This window comes from Pan paniscus, chromosome 5 (genome assembly GCF_029289425.2).
Source record: "Pan paniscus chromosome 5, NHGRI_mPanPan1-v2.0_pri, whole genome shotgun sequence".
In the NCBI taxonomy this organism is placed as follows: domain Eukaryota; kingdom Metazoa; phylum Chordata; class Mammalia; order Primates; family Hominidae; genus Pan; species Pan paniscus.
Genome location: NC_073254.2, coordinates 142,708,466 through 142,722,981, shown reverse-complemented (window position 1 = coordinate 142,722,981; position 14,516 = coordinate 142,708,466). Strand labels below are relative to the sequence as shown.

At 41.5% G+C, this 14,516-nt stretch overlaps 1 protein-coding gene across 6 annotated transcripts in view; it reads right to left on the bottom strand.

Annotated features, from left to right (window-relative positions):
• Window positions 1-729: 729 nt before the first annotated feature.
• Window positions 730-14,516, bottom strand: part of PKIB (cAMP-dependent protein kinase inhibitor beta) — a 256,234-nt gene continuing 242,447 nt past the window's right edge. For 4 of the 6 annotated variants that reach the window (XM_063605441.1, XM_063605443.1, XM_063605442.1 and 1 more), the window contains 2 exons: window positions 8,641-8,817; window positions 730-1,494 (listed from right to left, as the gene is read on the bottom strand). In XM_063605441.1, coding sequence (XP_063461511.1) covers window positions 1,427-1,494; window positions 8,641-8,809 — 237 coding nt within the window. In that variant the 5' untranslated portion in view covers window positions 8,810-8,817 and the 3' untranslated portion in view covers window positions 730-1,426. The other 2 variants (XM_008952935.6, XM_063605440.1) reach the window with 2 other exon arrangements.

Here is a 14,516-nt window from a genome sequence, read left to right as displayed (position 1 = left end):
TTAGTGCTACACTTAAAATATTACTTTTGATTATTTAATAAAGAAAAAATTATATTTGAAAACTTAAAGCAATCAGGTTCTTTGAGATCTACCCCTTTGGTGTATATAAGATATAAAGGTAAGCTCTGTCAATAAAATAATAAGCCAGAGGTGATTTATATTGCAAAGACTGTTAACTTCATTCTATAAAATGTGTCACCATTTTTTACTCAGCCTACTTCTGAAGATAAAATGAAGGAGACTTGTGTCAGTAAGAAATCTCTTTAATAGTGAAAGAGTTTATTTGGTTACTGTATACAGACATAGCCTAAGTCAACAATCAAATAAAACATAACTGCATGCATATATTTCTGAAAATGAAAATAAATTAATTACTGACATTTTTAAAACTTCAGAATTCTATTATTTTTCTAAAATATCTAATAAATCAAAATTTACTAACACTTTGATTTTATTTTTGCTCCTTTTAAAATATATGCTTAGATATATATTTAAAGGATGTATCTTTACTATTTCTACCAATATCATTGACTAAATGCTTAAGTGCCTACTGCTATGTTAGCTACTTTAAAAAAATATAAAAATTAAGGTCTGCATTGCTGAGGAAGTTATTTAAAAACAAGTCAGACATACACAAAAGCCCTAAGAATAAGAAAAGAGAGTGTAAAACAACTGGTATTTTGTATAATTCATATTAAAGTAAAACACACACACATACACATACCAAAGTTAGGGAAGATAGTAAAATTCATTTAATAGGCATGTTCCATATAACCATTTTGTTACAAATTTTGCATTTTCCACATGAAAAAAATCACAGTAGGCACATACTAGAAGCAAAATATGTCAGACAAAAATATCCTAAAGATGTTTCTGTTATCAAACTTTTACAATTTTTCCAAGACGTTTTTGAGGTTTGGGAAAAAGTCTGGGGCATTTTTGGCAAAAAACAAACACACTCTATCCATGTGAGTTTTGACTATTGTTCTTTCTCACCAAAAATGTCCATAATTTTCTACAAATTTCATGAAGTTTTAAATCAATCATGTTTGATTTACATTTACCAAGAATGATTTGCCCATCACCATAAAAATTGAATTAAAAATACATCAGGCTAAATAAATCCAAAAGAGAACAGTGAATTTTGTTGGGTTTACAGACAGTGGTATGCATTTCCGTGATCATGTATTATTCTTAACCTTTTCCTTCAGTGCGATTTGGAAGTAACCTGCCTTTTAATAGCTTACATTGGACATCATCATTGCAATCAAAGTGAGTAGCATCACAACACAATTATCTAATATACACATGCTGCTTAGGGCTGCAATGTTACCACAGTTACCACCAGATTAAATGTCTCAGGAAAACAGAACCACTAAGTCTTTCAACATGCGGAAATTCAGCACTCTTGATAGATTATGAGCCTTCATTTTTCTTCATTTTGAGGCTTTTCCAATTGGTCTTGTGTTGTTTTTTCATCTTTCTCTTTTGCATCTGAAAAAAAAATTTCCATTCATATGTGGAATATATTGAAATTTATTTTGTATTATGTTAGAATAAAACCATTGGTTTTTCCTTTGTCCACTGTCCATATTTTGCCCTCAATTCAGATATGGAAACTATACAAAGAAGAGCGATATGAGTAGGTTTGGGAATCTACCTTCTCCTGATCAACTTTCTCCTATTCTACAGAGTTATTAAGTGCCAGACAGTCTTCTAGGGTATTCTCAGAGCCTCCATTTACAGATTACTAAAATGAAACACAAGCAGGTAAAGTGACTTGTCCAAAGTCAGAGACTAGTGAGTGACAGTCACAACTTGAGCTTGGGCCAACTGACTCCGTGGTGTATGTCCTTAGCCAATTCCCTATGCAGGATTGCACTCTCCCCAGCTTCTTCACACTTTCTACTCCCTTTGCTCTTTCTTAGGAGACAACCTCACTTTCTACTTCATAGGAAAAAAAAATAATCAAAGTTATCAGACAGGAGTTCCCTCAACTTCCTGCCATTAAATATCTAAAACTGCCTGTGATCTGTGCTTATTCTTTCTGCCTTCCCTCTTTTTACAATGGAAGATGCACTTGTGAGCACTGGCTATGTAATTTGTTGGTGCCCAGTGCAAAATGAAAATGCAGTACGCTTGTTCAAAAATAATGAAAAATTTCAAGACAGCAAGAATAGAACATTAAACCAAATGCAAGTCTCTTCTAATCAAGGAGCCCTATGCAACCACCCTGGTTGCACAATTTTGGAGCTGGCTCCTGGTGTTACTCCTGCTATGCAGTTTAATACCTTCATGATCCCCCATCCTATCCATTTTTGCTTCATCAAGAGGCTGACTCTAATAATCATCTGCGCTCTTCATTTTACCTAACTTTCCCTTTCTCCTGGCTCCTTTGTTCCCGCAAGTCACTACTGTCTTTAAACTAACAAAGACCCTCTTTCAACTGTAAGTCTTCCACATACTATCTTCTCTTTCATCCTTTAAAAGATATCCCTCTTTTGTTGTCTCCATTTTTAAGTGAAACTATTTAGGTCTACTACTCCTGCAAAACTGCTCCTACCAAGTCATCAATGGTATCTTTGAAATCTGATGGACTCTATTCAGTTCTTCAACTCTCATTCATCAAATATTTATTAAGCATGTACTACGTACAAGGCAATGAACAAAACATGAATCCCGGCTCTCAAGGAAAATCTGATGAGAAATATGGACAATAAACAAAATAAATGAAATGTGTGGTCAATAAGAAGTAAAAAGGGCTAATGAAGACATTAAAACAGGAGTGGAAAACAGAAAATTTCAAGAAGTCTTGTGGCCTGAAGGATGCAATTCTAGACAGAGTTAGCTGGGAATGCCTCACTGAGAAGGGGACATTTGAGTAAAGGCCTGAAAAGGTGAAGAAGAATTCTATATAGATAGTGGGGAGAAGAGCATTCCAAGCACAGAGAAAAGCAAAGCCAAAGACAATAATATGCAGGAAGGATTTGCAAGCGGGACAGTGGTAGAGAAAATTGGAATAGAAAATGGAGTCATAGAGGTACCAAAAAAACTAGATCCTGTGAGTGAAAAATGGCAGATTTATGGACCAATTTTGAAAGTAGAGCTGACAGTATTCACTGATAGATGGGATGGAGAATACAAGAAAAAGAGGGGAGAAAAGGATGATTCCAATATGTTTAGCAATAATTTTGTTAACTGGAAGTATGAATTGCCACTCAGAGATGGGAAAATGCAGAAAGAGCTGTTGTCAGGAGACTATCTGGAGTTCGCTTTTATACCCATTAAGTTTGAGATTCCCATTAGATATCCAAGCGGAGACGCCAATTAGGCAATTAGTATATGAGTGTGCAGTTCAGGGGAGCTCCAGGTTGGAGACAAAAATTTGTAAGTCACCAAAAGCACAATCATTATCCCAACGAAATCAGATTACATCACAAGTGAGGGAGTGTTGATAGAGATGATGTCCAAAGACTGAATTCTGATAACCTCCAATTTATTTAGAGTCAGGGGAGATGAGGAAAGAAAAGCTGAAGGAGGAGCAGCCAGGGAAGCAGGAAGAAAACCAGATGAGTGGAGTGTCCGGAAAGCCAAGGGAAGAGAAACGTTACAGGAAAGAGTGACAATCATCTATGACTAAGAGATCGTGCAAGAGGATGGCTAAGAATGAACCACTGGTGTTAGCAGAAATGATGTCATTTGTGATCTTGAAATAGCAGTGGGGTGATGTGATGAGGTGAAAATCTTATTAGGGTGAGAGAAAGAATGGTACGCAGAAGATTTGGAGCCACAGAAGCAGATAACTCTGTCAAGGAGTTTTGTTACAAAACAGAAATGGAGAACTAGGACAGTAGCTGGAGGAGAATTGGGATCAAGGGAGAATTTGCACCCTAATAATCATAATTGGTTGCCTTCTAATTAACATGGCAGGTGCTTAATAAGTGTTTATTGAAAGAAATCCCTTAGAAAAATAAGCTTGGTAGAAAATGGTACTCTATAACCATATGAAATACAAAACACTAAATTATTTGCACAGTAATTGAAGCTGCACTTGCCACCACTGATTCTAAGCAAGCTACACACAAAGCTTTATAGCTTTCAGAGAAGAGTTGTTATATCTGCTATCTCTAAGTTGGTCTAATGAGCAGAAGATGATATGAAGTCCCCTTAAGTTGTTATCTTTCTGTGAAATGAACTAGGAACTCAAGATAATAATTAGATGAAAACTAACAGGATATCATTTGTTGTCAATCTAGTATCTTGCTCAGGATTATTAACTAAAATATAAAACATGATTCCAAATACCTCTTATAGTCTCATTTTTTGCTTTGTAATGTGAAAGTGTTTAGAAATACATTCAAAGATGATTGCAGATAAAAAGAAACAATAATCTGCTCAAGAGGTTATGATTGCTGTCAACTTTGTATTGTGATGTTAATGAAAGGAAAACATTTTGTATTGTGATGTTAATGAAAGGAAAATGATTTTTCATATATTATGTGCTTCCTAGTTAACATTGCTGTTATTCTTCAACCTTCTGCATATGTCAAGTGCTTTCAATGTAATCGAATATATTTTCAATATATTCTTCCAACATAATTTCTCTGAGAGTGCAACATCAAACTTCCCTTTCAAGCCTGTTACTGTCATTTCAAATGTGAATAAGCTATTTTGAACTGTTACTTATCTCACTTTTTTGATCATAATAAGAACTCTTGGGAAAGCAAGAAAATGTTGAGTTCTAGATTATCTGGCTTGGTTCTTCTGTTCTCTAGAAGCCTAGCTTGGAAAAACATTTCTCATATATCTATATAGGTAGTAACATGTTACTTTATATAAATATTACGTTGAGATCCTTATTATATATCTTTTAGGTAACATACCACTTTAACTGTTTACTAAATTAGGCTTTTCATTAATATACGTTTAATATAAATCAGATATAATAGTCTATTTTTTTACATTTCCTATTTCCATCCTTGTGTTCTGCTCTTCTTTGTATCAACTGCCTTTTCTACTCCTTGTCACATTTTTAGAGTGCCTCCCAGAACAATAATTCTGCGAGATGCTTCTTCAGAGATGGCCAAATAAATGAGAGAAAAAGATGTTGCATGTTCTATTTTTAGAAGGGTGTAGACACACTATTACTTTAAAGTCTCTGTAACAAAGGCTCTGAGAAGTCCTTGTCTAAAAAGGAAACATTCCGAGAAGTGTAAAAAGCCAATTATGTTGAAACCAGCAATTCCAAACTTATTTGACTACAGCACCCTTTTTTTCTGGGTGACACATTAACACCCAAAATAATTTCTATGAAACATTTATAGAGAAAAATTGGTATAATGGGAAAGATGAAGGCTTTGGAACCAGACATTCTATTATCACTTAATTTTTGTGAGCTTGGGCAAGTCACTTAACCTGTTTGGGATTAGTTATGGTAACATCTATATATCAAAAGAGTGGAGGACTTCTAAGGCTCCGTCTTTCCTTCTCATATTCTGTGGTTCCATTTGTACTGAAAAGGTAATCTACTCATGTGGCTTGTCAGGTATGGGATAATTTCATTTGCACTGTTTTCTCCTCAATCATATAAAATATGTTTTGAAAATATACACTCAAGGCCAGGCGCAGTGGCTCATGCCTGTAACCCCAGCACTTTGGGAGGCCAAGGCAGGTGGATCACCTGAAGTCAGGAGTTTGAGACCAGCCTGCCCAACGTGGTGAAACCCCGTTTCTACTAAAAATACAAATATTAGCGGCGTGTGGTGGTGGGCACCTGTAATCCCAGCTACTCAGGAGGCTGAGACAGGAGAATCGCTTGAAACCAGGAGGCAGAGGTTGAAGTGAACCAAGATGACGCCATTGCACTCCATCCTGGGAGACAAGAGTGAAACTCCGTCTCAAAAAAAAAAAAAAAATACACTCAAATATTCAAAAATGTATATCTCAGAATCTTTTTCCATCTGATCCACCAGACCTATATATCAAATCGCTTCATTGACTTGTCCATTTAGATGTCTCGTAGGCATCCTGAAGACAAAAATTTTCACTCCTCCAACTCTTAAAATTGCCCATCCTCTAGGCTAACCCTTCTCGGTGTATGGCATCAGCACCTGCCTGACTGCTCTAGGAGTTATCCTCCAATTCTCTTCCTCATCTCTGCCACATCCAATTCATCAGCAAGTCCTATTGATTCTGCCTATAAAACATATCCCAAATCCACTGATCTTTCTCCATCCCAGTATGCCACCCTCTGTCACCTCCTGTTCATATGTCATCAAGTATCATTGACCTTTTTATCATGGTTATCAATTTATAAGGGATAGATTAAGACAGATTATGAACTGGGCAAATCTCAGGTTAATTTCATGCAGCATGCAAGACACTTGAAATCCTAGATTTCCTGCCACTTAGGCATATTTATTTAAAAAATTAAAAATAAAAACAAAAGAGGATAGATCTGAGGGAAATCTGCAGATCTTCCTCACCTCAAAATTTGTATGTTTAAGTGAATAAATTATTGAAACCATAACATCTGAGACAGACTCCCGCTTTCAGTTTTCATTAGCAACTGGAAACCATTCATTTTAAAATTCATAATAACATCTATGCTTAGCTAATGAGAAAAAAATAAGCCTTCAAACTGCTTACTTGTGACTTTGTTAATAAAATATTATCTATGTCATCTACCTATGTAAGCCTATATCCTTTTGTGTATTTTTTCTACTCTTTAATTTTTCATTAACAAATAAAAATTATATATATTTATGTTGTTGTGCAACATGATGTTTTGATACATGCATACATTGTGGAGTGGCTAAATCAAGCTAATTAACATATCCATTACCTCACATACTTTGTGTGTGTGTGTGTGTGTGTGTGTGTGTGTATGTGTGGTGGGAACACTCAAAATCTACTCACTTGGCAATCTTCAAGTATACAATACATTGTTATTAACTATAGTCATCATGTTGCTACAATAGATCCCCTGAACTTACTTCTCCTGTCGAATTGTAATTTTATCTCTTTTGACCATCATTTTCATAATTTTCCTGGTAGCTACCATTCTACTCTCTGATTCTAGCAGTTTGTCTCTTTCAGATTCCATGAATAAGATCATGTGGTATTTACCTTTCTGTGCCTGGCCTATTTCACTTTACAACTTGCCTTCACCCTTTTGTGTAATCTTTAGCATCTGGTGTTATTTGTAAATTCATTTTTAACATTTTCAGTTTCTTAATTGATGCCTTTGACTTTATTTCAAAATGATATGAAGAAAAATATAAAAACAGGAACATATTCTTTCAGATCCTAGTCTCTCTAGTGACCAAAATAAAATGGAGAACACTGCTGACTCTCCCACAGTGTATTTGCTCTCTTTTGCTTGATTAAGTAATGTCAGTAAACATTAAGGTTTTGTGTGTGTTGAAGGTGTATAAAATTTAATTACGGTTTTTACACGAACAAGTAATTGCCTTCTCTACCTCACTAGTTTAGAATGGACTCTTGAACAGCAACGTCATGTTCCTATGGTCATATTACATTTTCAAACTTAAAAGGCCAAAAACATTACATATATGTTTATTTCTTTCTTCCCTTATCTTTTCCTTCTTTTCATTCTTCTTATAATATTTTACGTTGATGGTGTATGCTTTTTTACTCTCACCTATAGTGTTGCATATGAGAAATAGTGGCCTTTGGAAAAAGATGAGGTAATCATGGAACTGCAGGATCTGGTCACAGCTCCTGGCCTACAAGGATATAACTATTTCATAGAGAATGAACCAGGAACATTTGCAACTTTACCAGGTAGTAAATAATCTCCTGAAGCAAAGAACCAAGAGCCTTCTTCTTGGGCTCCCGGGAATGGGTTAGATGCAAGCGGCTTCTGGTTCTCACTTGCTTCATTGTCACCAAGAATAAATTCCCAAACATACACTAGAGTCCACCTGAGAGTCTAAAATGGGGCACAAAACGTGAGTATTTTGCTAATGGCTTGGAACTAAAATGATCTTTATCTCTCTGAGTGTATTTTTTAACTTTGATTCAGGGTTTTGTTTTGTTTTTTTAAATCTCCATGAGGGTTTTTAAATGAAAGGCACCTTTTAACACTTTATTTAAAGTATCCTTATACTTTCATATAAAGTATCACCTTTTATACAAAAATTCTGTTGAAAGAATCTCATCTCTACTTGATAGTAAACTTCTTCCTAGATTTGAAAATTAAAGGGCTTGTAGCACACTACAGTGAAGCAGAAGCTTCCAAAGTGATTTGTCAATGGATGGCAGAAGAAAAATTATTTTATTTATGAATACTTCTTAATAAAATTGAAAGCTCATTGAGAGAAAGATCATATTTGTCCACCTTTGTATTCCCAATTACTAGCTTTGTGCATGACTATACACATGCAATGAATAAATAAAACTTCAGTTTCCACATACACAGCATAAGACAAAAAGATGAAATATTCTACTTTGGAAAAGGCTGAACATCTACTAAGCCTTAAACAAAAGCTGAGAGGTTTAAGTAAACAAATAAGGAAACTGAGCACTTTTAACTAGATAAAAGAAAGACTGTCCAGAGAAAAGGCTTGGTTAAGAAGGGACAAGTGCTGTTAATTGTAAGAGGATTTTGAGTATTACCTTCCTTCACGGAGAGAGCCTCCAGTTTGAGGGGCAAATCTGAGGTTCCGTCTGTGGCAGCTGAACTCTGGATGTCTGGTAAGGCATTCCGGCGGCCTGCCCTTGCTGAAGATGCAAAATTGGCGACCCCAGACTCCACATCAGTCATTTTTGATGAATCTGTCCTCATAGCAACATCTACAAATAGAATGTGCATATGAAGAAGATGAACCTATTCAGAGCTAAATGTTCACCACAGTGGTTGAAAGGCATGGCTAGATCAAAAACACAACAGGCTTGAGAATCTAATCATTGATCACAACCTTCATCAATGTCTACTGTTATGGTCCTGCAGCATCCATTTGCACATTTGCTGAATAGAGCAGGAAGCCCTCAGTGTGAGCCAGATTGCTAAAAATAACCCCTGAGCCGAATGAGCCACTTGGATGCTTAAGGGTGCAGTAATCCCTTGCCTTTTGTTCTGCTTTTCTGTGGATGGATCAGCCAAACTAGGGCTTGGAAGGAAATGAAAACTGACTTTTTTGACCACTCCTGTAGAGACTCTGCCTGCCAGTATTTGCTTGTGGTGGTTGTTCAGGCTGAAACCAAATAACTATAATTTGTAGAGACCAAACAAAACACTCTTTTCCTACTTCTTAGAAATAAGAAATTCCACTTTATCTCAAAAGCTTTTTCCCTAGAGAGCACTAAATATTTTGATCTGTTCTAGTCTGAGACCTAATTTTCGATAGACTCATGGTAATGGTTGGAAGAGTAGGACCTATTTTAGGTTTTTTTACCTTCAGGTTGACATGGTAATTACTAGTTCTTTCCTAAGCACCCTTTATCTCCCTAGCAATTGTCTCTCTCTAAGAAAGAATTCTCAAGAGATCATTCACTATAAAGGGAGGAAGGTAACAGTTATTGCTTACTCTAAAACTGACCTTTTTATTATGTTTTGGAATGAATCTCTCCTGAGAAGTCAACTCTGAATAGCATCTCAAAGCAGAAGCATTGTATTGAAAAGCTATCTAATGCTAGCCTCTGAGCTAGGCCTGAGAGTACAGACGTATGGTATACTTTCCATCTTTAGGGAACTTGCACTCTCAAAAGGGAGAGAAAATATATGCCTGCAAAGATAGACACCCTAACACAGAATGCACTAAGTATCAACCGAAGGATGGAGATGCTCATCTGTGATACCTAAAAAGGGCCGAAATATGTAAACCTTGGGCTACACAGAACAAATTCAACTTTTCATGGTAGTTGGAGGGAGTAACTTCAATTCAGGAAATGCTAAACACTAAATGGCATAGTCACAAAACATGGTGCATTTGACATTAGAAACATAATATTTTTGGTTCATAGAATGCAAGAAATGCAAATTGAGCTTAGCATGGTCCTTAGGAGTCCAGGAATAGTTTGGAATTGCCCAAAAAAGAGTCATTCTATTAATTCCATAGATATTATTGTCTTTCCAGGAATCATGGGAAATTTGAGAACAGAGCTATGTTTTGAGATACAATTTTGGAATCCATTAGACTCTTAACTGCTTGGTATTTGGCAACTGTGGAGAATGTATAGATATCTTAGAGTACTGTAAAGAGCACTAGACTATTGGTCAAAAAGAATATGCTCCATTATAGACTTGGAAGGTGATATTGTTCAATCCATTTAATTTCTCTGAGTCACAGTTCCTCCCCTATATAACGGGCATAGCAATTAGCCTATGGATTCACAGGATGCTTGTGAAGCAATAATGAGATAAAGAATAAATGAACTCTTCGTAACTATAAGGTATATGTCTGATTGTTGGCATCATTGTTCATATCTCACTAAATGTTCTTTATTCTACCACCTTCTTATGTATCCCATTTAATCCTAACAAAAAGTATTTTCCTATTGGGAAGACCTCTTGCATTTTCCAAGAGGAAAACCAGCATTTTTATTCAATACTACATGAACATTTTTATATTACATTAGTTAAACCTCCCAATAATCCCATGAGGTACTGAAGTATGACCCTTGCTTTGTGGAGGTGGAAACTGGGGGTCAGAGAGGTTAAGTGACTCATTTAAAGTTGCACAGCTGCTAAGTCAGCACTCAGGCATGCAAATCAATTTCAGTTCATTCTGAAAGCAACACGAAATGTATTATCACAAAATTATCTCTTCAAATCCCCATAATGCACATAGTTAACCATCTAAAGCTACTTTAGATTCTGCCTTTATTATTTTTATATAGAGAAAACGGGGGGAAAATGTGTGTATATACATATATATATCTAAAAGTTTGTTAAAGTTCATATATATGTGTATGTATATATATATATAAAATACCTGAGTGATGAAATAATCTCTCTCTCTCTTCATATATATATATACAACTGATGCACATAATTGGTTCCCTGTCTTTTCACAGTGTTCTTCTCTAGTTTGAATGTTTGGTTATCTTGTGAGCCCTCCCATGGTACCTTAATTTCAGTTAGATCTCTTCTCAACAGCTTGTGAGAAGTGGCTAGTTTGGAAGTAGACCCCATTTTCTGGCCTCCACTCTGTCCTCCACCAATTCACTTCACATCAGAAACCACTATGGCTGCAAGTATCTCTTCCTGTGTAACTGCAAAGAAGTTAACTCTGCTGGTCTTAAAGGAACAGCTCCATGAATAACTGAATTCTTACTTGCCTGATAGTCTAAAACCTTAAAATTAAATGTAATAATAGCTTTTAAAATGTTAAGATATGCGATCTTAAATATTTAAATAAATGCTATATATTTTATATAAAATAAAATAGGTAAACTTCTTCAGCAAGATGGGACATTTTAAACGAATATTGAGTTGAAATTTGTATATTGAAAGAGAAATTCCTTTTTTTTTAAATATTTTTTTTTTGGCTCAGCGTGGTGGCTCATGCCTGTAATCCCAGCACTTTGGGAGGCCAAGGTGAGCAGATCATGAGGCCAGAAGTTTGAGACCAGCCTGGCCAAGATGGTGAAACCCTGTCTCTACTAAAAAATAAAATAATAGTCAGGCATGGTGGCTCACACCTGTGATCCCAGCTACTCAGGAGGCTAAGGCAGGAGGATCATTTGAACCCAGGAGCAGAGGCTGCAGTGGGCCAAGATTGCGCCACTGCACTCCAGCCTGGGTGATAGAGCAAGACATGTGAAAGTTTGTTACGGCTCCCTCTCCCTCTCCCGTCTCCCTCTCCCGTTTCCCTCTCCCTCTCCCTCTCCCTCTCCCGTCTCCCTCTCCCTCTCCTGTCTCCCTCTCCCTCTCCCGTCTCCCTCTCCCATCTCCCTCTCCCTCTCCCGTCTCCCTCTCCCTCTCCCGTCTCCCTCTCCCGTCTCCCTCTCCCTCTCCTTTCCACGGTCTCCCTCTCATGCCGAGCCAAAGGTGGACTGTACTGCTGCCATCTCGGCTCGCTGCAGCCTCCCTGCCTGATTCTCCTGCCTCAGCCTGCCGAGTGCCTGCGATTGCAGGCGCGAGTCGCCACGCCTGACTGGTTTTCGTGTTTTTTTGGTGGGGACGGGGTTTCGCTGTGTTGGCCGGACTGGTCTCCAGCTCCTAGCCGCGAGTGATCCGCCAGCCTCGGTCTCCCGAGGTGCCAGGATTGCAGACGGAGTCTCATTCACTCAGTGCTCAATGGTGCCCAGGCTGGAGTGCAGTGGCATGATCTCGGCTCGCTACAGCCTCCACCACCCAGCCGCCTGCCTTGGCCCCCCAAAGTGCGGAGATTGCAGCCTCTGCCCGGCCGCCACCCCGTCTGGGAAGTGAGGAGCGTCTCTGCCTGGCTGCCCATTGTCTGGAATGTGAGGAGCCCCTCTGCCTGGCTGCCCAGTCTGGAAAGTGAGGAGCGTCTCTGCCCGGCCGCCATCCCACCTGGGAAGTGAGGAGCGCCTCGTCCCAGCCGCCGTCCCATCTAGGAAGTGAGGAGCGTCTCTGCCCGGCAGCCCATCGTCTGAGATGTGGGGAGCGCCTCTGCCCCGCCGCCCCATCTGGGATGTGAGGAGCGCCTCGGCCCGGCCGCGACCCCGTCTGGGAGGTGAGGAGCGTCTCTGCCTGGCTGCCCCGTCTGAGAAGTGAGGAGACCCTCCGCCTGGCAACCGCCCCGTCTGAGAAGTGAGGAGCCCCTCCGCCTGGCTGCCACCCCGTCTGGGAAGTGAGGAGCGTCTCCGCCCGGCAGCCACCCCATCTGGGAGGGAGGTGGGGGTCAGCCCCCCACCCGGCCAGCCGACCCGTCCGGGAGGGAGGTGGGGGGCTCAGCCCCCCGTCCAGCCAGCCGCCCCATCCGGGAGGTGAGGGGCGCCTCTGCCCGGCCGCCCCTACTGGGAAGTGAGGAGCCCCTCTGCCCGGCCAGCCGCCCCGTCCGGGAGGGAGGTGGGGGGCTCAGCCCCCCGCCTGGCCAGCCGCTCCGTCCGGGAGGGAGGTGGGGGGGTCAGCGCCCCCTCCCAGCCAGCCGCCCCATCCGGGAGGGAGGTGGGGGGGTCAGCCCCCCGCCCGGCCAGCCGCCCCGTCCGGGAGGGAGATGGGGGGGTCAGCCCCCCGCCTGGCCAGCCACCCGGTCCGGGAGCTGAGGGGCGCCTCTGCCCCGTCGCCCCTACTGGGAAGTGAGGAGCCCCTCTGCCCAGCCAGGAGCCCCTCTGCCCAGCCAGCCGCCCCGTCCAGGAGGGAGGTGGGGGGGTCAGTCCCCCACCCGGCCAGCCGTCCCGTCCGGGAAGGAGGTGGGGGGGTCAGCCCCCCGCCCGGCCAGCCGCTCCGTCCGGGAGGGAGGTGGGGGGGGTCAGCCCCCCGCCCGGCCAGCTGCCCCATCCAGGAGGGAGGTGGGGGGCTCAGCCCCCCGCCCGGCCAGCCGCCCCGTCCGGGAGGTGAGGGGCGCCTCTGCCCGGCCGCCCCTACTGGGAAGTGAGGAGCCCCTCTGCCCGGCCAGCCGCTCCGTCCGGGAGGGAGGTGGGGGGGGTCAGCGCCCCCTCCCGGCCAGCCGCTCCATCCGGGAGGGAGGTGGGGGGGTCAGCCCCCCGCCCGGCCAGCCGCCCCATCCGGGAGGGAGGTGGGGGGCTCAGCCCCACACCCGGCCAGCCGCCCCGTCCGGGAGGGAGATGGGGGGATCAGCCCCCCACCTGGCCAGCCACCCGGTCCGGGAGCTGAGGGGCGCCTCTGCCCGGCCGCCCCTACTGGGAAGTGAGGAGCCCCTCTGCCCGGCCACCACCCCATCTGGGAGGTGTACCCAACAGCTCATTGAGAATGGGCCATGATGACGATGGCGGTTTTCCAGAGTAGAAAGGGGGGCAAGGTGGGGAGAAGATTGAGAAATCGGATGGTTGCCGTGTCTGTGTAGAAAGAAGTAGACATGGGAGACTTTTCATTTTGTTCTGTACTAAGAAAAATTCTTCTGCCTTGGGATCCTGTTGATCTATGACCTTACCCCCAACCCTGTGCTCTCTGAAACATGTGCTGTGTCCACTCAGGGTTAAAAGGATTAAGGGTGGTGCAAGACGTGCTTTGTTAAACAGATGCTTGAAGGCAGCATGCTCGTTAAGAGTCATCACCACTCCCTAATCTCAAGTACCCAGGGACACAAACACTCTGCCTAGGAAAACCAGAGACCTTTGTTCACTTGTTTGTCTGCTGACCTTCCCTCCACTAGTGTCTTATGACCCTGCCAAATCCCATTCTGTGAGAAACACCCAAGAATGATCAATAAAAATAAAATAAAATTAAAAAAAAAAAAAGAAAGTTTGTTACGTAGGTAAACTTGTGTCATGGGGATTTGTTGTACAGATTATTTCATCACCCAGATATTAAGCCCAATACCCAATAGTTATCTTTTCTGCAGCTCTCCCACCTCCCACCCTCCACCCTCAAGTGAACCCCCAATGTCTGTTGTTAAAAAAGA